General features: G+C 38.4%; 1 protein-coding gene across 2 annotated transcripts in view; it reads left to right on the top strand.

Moving 5' to 3' along the window:
- Positions 1-5,490, top strand: part of LOC111875484 (secretory carrier-associated membrane protein 1) — a 22,014-nt gene extending 16,524 nt beyond the window's left edge. For both annotated transcript variants that reach the window (XM_023871775.2, XM_023871774.2), the window contains one exon: positions 3,582-5,490. In XM_023871775.2, the coding sequence (XP_023727543.1) occupies positions 3,582-3,734 (153 nt within the window). In that variant the 3' untranslated portion in view covers positions 3,735-5,490. The remainder of the gene's footprint in view (positions 1-3,581) is intronic.
- The last annotated feature ends 1,591 nt before the right edge of the window (positions 5,491-7,081 follow it).

Raw genomic sequence — 7,081 nt, 5'->3', positions numbered from 1 at the left:
CCCCCCCCCCTCAAAAGTCTGTATTGTATAGGGTTGATGATAGGGAAGTGAAGGTGGCATTGCTCTTTGACATGTGTTTTATGCAAAATTGGTGATTCAAGTTGTTTATGGGATAGACACAAAGACATGCATGAACATGTGTGATAACCTTAATATTTCAGTCTTAAAAACAGATTTCTTTACATGCTTACATCATGTTTAATTGGCATTTCATTAACCTTAAGAATATATTCATCATGACCCCACCCAAAGGGTGTGTGGAAGCAAGAAATGTACATTTCCTCTCAAGAAGACTTTGAATTTTATCTTGCACAGTGTGACAGTGTACTGAAATGTGAAGCTGACAGCAACCTCCACTTGTACAGATTGTTATTGAGTATTTGATAGTGAAACTGACACTGATACCACTATCTCCCTGTGTTATCACTGTCTCTTCAAAGTGATATGTGTCTTATCATGATTTAGAAATTTATCTGTACAGTGTTTCAATATGTTGCCCCATATTTAACATCTTTAAGCTTCATTAATAATGTTATTGTAACATTTCTTTGTTATGATGGACTTCTTGTGAAATAGGATATTTAGTTGGACCTCAGTTCTTTATTCACAGATCTTATCATGTGATACTCCATGAAGTCTGAATTGAAAATGCATTCTTAAGTAAGCCAAGTCCTTCATACATCAACACTGACAGAATTTCTTTTGAGAGTGATGTAGAAAATTAAGAAAAAAAGATGCTCACAAACTTGCCCTTCCTGCTGGCATCCATACTTTCATACAATTCTTAGTGGGTATATATTTTAATTTGACATGGCTTCTTTGGGAACATTTTCTGCCGTGTATTACTTGCTTGCTTAGAAGACACTGGGTTACCTAAATGGGGGATTTAATTTGGAAAGACCAAGATGGTGCCTCTGCGTTATCTTGTGAGTTTTCTTTCTTAGGGACTGGGTGCTTTGAAGGCCATTGTGAGGGTCAGAAGGTCAGTTGGTCTTTACATACATATTTTGATGAGTATCAATTTATGGAACCATTACTGGTCCAACATCTGTAACCACTTATATTCTTGAAATCAGCTCTTTGCCTGCTCATTCCTTCACAGGAACATCAGTTGTCACAATAATACACTTATCTTTTCTCTTGACTGCGCTGCACTGCACTTAATGTTGCTTAACTGCAACACAATCACACTGCACTGCATTCCTGTGACAATATGCAGGAGTTCTGTGTTTTTGAAATATAATAATAATAATTGTCTTCTTCCTCCTCCTGGTGGTGGTGTTTTATACTGTTAGGCTGGGGCCACGCGAGCGCACGAAGTACGTCCGTTGCAACGAACGTACTTTATGACGGACATTGCTGAGGACACCACACAGTTGCAGAATGCGGTGCATAGTTTTTTGTCTGCAATGGAGCCAGAAGAAAGCGTAGCATTCGCCTCTCTTGTTTATTTCTACAACAGACGCATTTTGTGCGCTCGTGTGGCCCCAGCCTTAAAGTTACTTTCAGTAGTGATGTAAGAAATATAATGTATGCTGTTTCTGATCTTTTGTTATTTCTTCTTATTACTTACGTTTCATTTCAAAACAGGGCCTGACTGGGGGAAAATGTATTTCACTACCATTCAAGAGTGTAGGGTCTTTAAAGGACTCTCGTTCTCTGTTTTATACAGATTCAGTGGTGTCTTACCATGCTGATACTATAGACTGCATAGGAATGTTTCTGTAGTTGTTACATGTTTCTGTCCCCCTTTTTAGAGGCAGAATTGGCATTACTGTCTGAATACTGTACACTTGAATGAAATCACCGTTTATAATAAAAAGAAAATATGCTAATCATTGCTCTTTCAGCTATATGATTTCATTCTAAGTTGTATTTTCAGACCTAGGAGTGACTTTCTCTGAAATTAAATATAACTGATATGGGATCTGTATTAATGCTTTTTATGTCCCATTAGTTCACCTAGTATTTGTGTATTGTAATTGAGAAGTAGTTTCATCTGAATATTCAGAGGTTTCTTTTAATAGTGTTTTCCACTTCCTGGTATGTTTTTGCCTATTCCTGTATTAGTACCATGACCACAATTGAGAGATAAATATTTTATCTTAACGCTTTGTGGACCGGCAATTTAAATATTTAAATCACCCTGGGGACCGGCATTTTTATACCTACTACCCTAACTTGTGCACTGTTCACTTTAAAAATTAATATAAAATCTCCTAATTAATTTTATGAACTAAAATTTTTGGAGAACACTTACCAATGCTCCTAGAAGTGCTTGAGAGTGTGATATTTCTGGAAACATTCCCCTTTGTGAAGTGGCATTACACAGTTGCAAATGTAGACAGTCAGCCCTTTTTTGTGAACTGCGCAAACATGGCTTTGCCTAGAAGGATGCTTCCCCTTGGAATGTTCAGTCTTCACAATTTTCAGGAGGGTATGTTTCCACATATCACCTGACATTCGCCCAGGGGTGTCCTGCGTGGGGTGGAAGTTGATGGGCTAGGCTGCGCTAAGTCTGTCTGACTCTGGTTCTGCCGCCACCACCTGGTCTGTAGCCCAAGCCTTTGCCACATTCATCAGAAATGCTTTGTATTTCAATTTTGAATCTGGGTTTAGATTTTTGTAAACCAAAAATGAAGTGAGAATGGCACAATTTATAAGCCACAAGGCAACTTTCACTTTTATTATCTCTGGCCACAATTCTTTGTTGACCCCTGTCACTTCCACTGAGTCCCTAATCACTACTCCTCCACAAGGCCCATCAGATAGCCATCAGAGAGATTGCTTTGCCTTCAACCGCTTTTGTCTTTGAACATATTCCCCTCTACTAACTTCCTGCCTGGTACATAAACAGCTGGAAGGGGCAAAGTTTATTTTCTTTTGGAGTAGGGACCCTAGCTAGTCAGGTCAAGTGACTGAATACCTAGCATACATTCCGAAGATTTATTATGCACTGTTCATTGCAGTTGCATGGCGCCAGAGCAAGGCATAGTGTGTTACAACCTAACGTGTCCTAAAATCATGATATCATGCGATTGGTCAGCCATGTGTAAAAGCGAAAAGCATCATATCATGCGTCTGGTCCGCAAAGTGTTAATTTTTGCTTAGTGGAGGGTGGAGTCCAACTGGGTCCACTCAGCACAGCAGCCACTGATTGGCCTATTGTACCTGCCCTGGATGATTATGATGATTGAGAATTTGGTGGATTGAAGATTGGCAGGGGAAACTGAAGTACTAGGAGAAAACCTGCCCCAGCGCCAGTTTGTCCACCACAAATCCCACCTGACCAGACCCGGGATAGAACCTGGGCCGCTGCAGTGGAAAGCCAGTGACTAACCACTTGAGCTATGGCGCAGCCAAATATTTTATCTTACTTTTGAACATCATTTTAAGAACTGTGAATTTTGTCATTATCAGTGGACAGATTCTGGGGTACCATCATCTAAACACTTCAGTGTGACATATGTCCCATACATGGTGTTAAATTTATGGCATTTTTTTTAATGGTGTATAACAGTTTATATGTATATGTTAATTATGCTGCTCACATTTTTTGTATTCCTTTTACTTCACAATAGATTCATCGTATATATCGTAGTACAGGAGCGAGCTTTGCTAAAGCCCAGCAGGAGTTTACGACTGAATTTTTGCGCAATGAACACGTCCAGACTGCAGCTACAAATGCAGCAGCTGCCACTATCCGTGCCCAAATGTCTTCAAGTCGTTACTGAGCTCTTTGCTGCAAAATATATAACTGTACTGTAATTATGCATACATTCATGTAAGCACTTCATGAATTGAACACTTGATCATTTCTTGAACTAAATGTCATAGCAGTCATATGACTTTGAATGTTCTGCAGACTACCAGTATTTCAGCAAGATAATGTGTGCAAAGTTAATATGCATTTGACACCATGCTGTTGTAATACTTGCCTTCTATCAGATATTTGGGAATTCAGCTGTAGCTGTATGTGGCTACCTCAGATCAGTTGGAATGACTGTCTTGGAAGGTGTAGGACAGTGATTAAATCTCCCAAATAAGGGCTTTCAAATAAATGTGGCACAATGAATGTCACATGTCCACGAAGTCTTGACAGAGAAAATTTAACATTATCCTTTCACAAATAGGAAGAATTTTGATTGTTAATTCCTACAGTGCATGGTTACATGCAGAATGTTTATATCTGATTTAGTTGTAGTTTTTGCCATAGTGTGGAACGCTCTGTTTTCCAGACATATGTATTCATTGTATGGAAAATCAATATGTCCTCTTTAAGTAGTTGCACATCTATCACCAGGTGACTTAAAGGGCATCACCGTTCCTTCCAGTATGAAGTCTGGTTTGCCTTTCATGAGAATCTTTTTTTGGAGGAGGTCTTCCTAAGTGTCCTTCCTCCTCACTTTTATATCTGAATGGTATGTGACTTTCCAAGGTCATTCTTTCATTACATTCTTCCCAATTTCTCATATAGTGTTGATATCTAACACTGTTTTGAAATTCATGCATGAAGACGACAGATCGTGGTTGTGCATAAGTTTTTAGGGGGCAGCTGTATTGTCTGTACTGGAAAGATTATTAACAAATGCACTTCTTATGTGTCATATCTGAGGAGAGTTGTTTAGGGTTTGGAAAACACAGGTCCCCCTAAAACTGTCTGGGAAACAAGCTCTAAATTTGATATACTGGAATGGGTACCAGTAACTGAGTTTGCATATTGAGACAAAATAATAAATCATCACAAAAAAATAAAATGCAAAGGCATTTTGTGCCCAGAATAGTTGGTGAACAGTAGCACTTGAGAATTTAAAAGAGTCCTACTTATGTAAGGAATTTATTAAATTTTTACTTGATAACAGTTTTTAAGCCTTGAGTCAATTGTATTCTTCTGTACTATTAATTTTCAGTTTAAAGACTGATAGATATGCAGTACTGTAAAGAGTAGTAACCACTTTATTCTTCTGTCTCTCCAACTATCTTCTAATAAATTAAACCAATATTGTTCCTTCCAGGAGTGCTATTTTCTACAGGCAGTTAACGTGGATTTCTCTAATGTAGCAGTGCAAGTAGGTACCACACAGTATATACAGTACACTTTTGTAAGTTGAGATATTTAGTCACCTTGTCTGTTACATGAAGCAGGTGTAATATAATTTAAGCACCAGTCAGTCCATAGTTTGCTGTAAATGTTGTTGGGTACGTTGATTATAATGGAATTTGGAGATGTCCACTGGTGTTCTTTATTTGATTTCTTAATTAATTATGCATAATATAATAGTCTAGTAATTTATGCAGATATTTACCAGTCAAACATTACTGTATATAAAATCAAATACTAAATAATTTCAGCAATGGTCTGATACATGTGAAACATTTGATCACAAGGGAAGTGTAATTAATGTATTGCTTACTGTTTGTGTTACATGTAATAAACAATGAGCTGTGATCAGTGTATTTCTAAAACCAATTAAAGAAATATCTGATGAACTTAGTGTATTCAGTTGTACATTATAAATGTAGGTTACACTCATTGCATGCTTAGTACAGGGATATCGAGAAGTCGCGCACTTCACACTAAGCAATTATAGTATTTTGCTGGTTTAATGCGCAAACTACAAGACATACAGTACTTGACTATTATTGTTCATAACCTTAAAGCTTAGAAATGCAAAATCAAATTATGTCTTTACAACATATGCTCAAAATGGCTTCCCTGTTCAGCAATGCATGTGGGAGCTCTTTTTACCATGTTTGAGGCCACTTTGAGGAGCACCTGTAAACTGATGCTGTTAATCGCTGTCATAATGTTCCTCTTTAGGTCATCCATTGTATGCAGATTGTTTTTATAGTCAATTCCTTTGAGGTACCCCCCCAAAGGAAAAATTCTGCAGGTCACAAATTGGGCGAACGCAGGGGCCACAATCCTTTCGAAATGAGATGGTCACCGAAAAACTCGCAAAAAAAACTGCATGGTTTCATTAGATATGTGACACGTGGCACTGTCTTGCTGCAACAAACACTCACGTTCATCATCTTCAAGAAGCACAGTGAACTGTGTAATGATGTCTTGGTACACTGGACTGTTCACTGTTCAAGGACATGATACAGTACATCACACTCCAATTTTCTGACAGTGCAAGGGCTTTTCATGTAACACGTGTGGATTTTCAGATGACCAAATCCTATTGTTTTGCCTGTTCATGTAGCCACTAAGGTGAAACCACACTTCGTCAGTGAAGAAAACCTGATCAAACTCTTCAATTCCATGGTTGCCAAAAAGTGTCTGTAACCATCTACAGTATACGAAGCATTTTTCTTTATCCAGGTCCTTCAGTTCCTGCACAGAGCAAACACGATATGCACAAAGGTGTAACTTCATCACTTTCTGAGTGCTTCCGTATAAAATCCCTGATTGCGCTGATAGTCTCCTCAGGCTTTTTGAAGGGGAATGCTGCAACATTTTCTCCACGTCAGCCAGTTTAGCCTCAGTCAAAATGGCCGGTCTCCCGGATCTCTTACTATCTGAAACTGATCCACATTCCTGAAATCGGTTGATTTTTCTCATTATTGTCGAATTGTTAGGAACTACAGAATCCAGATATTTCCAACGAAACTCGTCTGCGACACATGCATAAGAACAACTGGCAAAATAATGTTCCACAATGAAAACTCATTCTTGGGAAAACGACATGTCTGTCACGCAGTAAACAAAGCTATACTGCAGACGCCATATGACCAATACATGACAGATGGCGTTTCTACTCATTGTTAGCACTCCTACAGTACCATCTCTCGGTAGGAGATTAATTATATCAACTGCAATACAATTTATAACAACTTTTAGTTTGATGTGTGCGACTTTTCGATCTTCCTGTATAACTAACCTAACTTTATGAAGCCGTCAGTTGTGCAGCTACTCAGAATTTTATGGAACTCGAAGGTTCCATAAGGCTCATTACTGTGTTCACAAGAGCCCTCCACTGGTCCCTGTCTTGAGATATATCCATCCAGTCCATACCATCCCAACCTAACTCTCTAAGATATATTTTAATAGTGTCCACTCCCCTATGTTTTGATC

The sequence above is a fragment of the Cryptotermes secundus genome, unplaced genomic scaffold (assembly GCF_002891405.2).
Source record: "Cryptotermes secundus unplaced genomic scaffold, Csec_1.0 scaffold358, whole genome shotgun sequence".
NCBI classification, from domain to species: Eukaryota; Metazoa; Arthropoda; class Insecta; order Blattodea; family Kalotermitidae; genus Cryptotermes; species Cryptotermes secundus.
The sequence above is the reverse complement of the archived record's forward strand: the minus strand, read 5'-3'. Positions and strand labels throughout refer to the sequence as shown.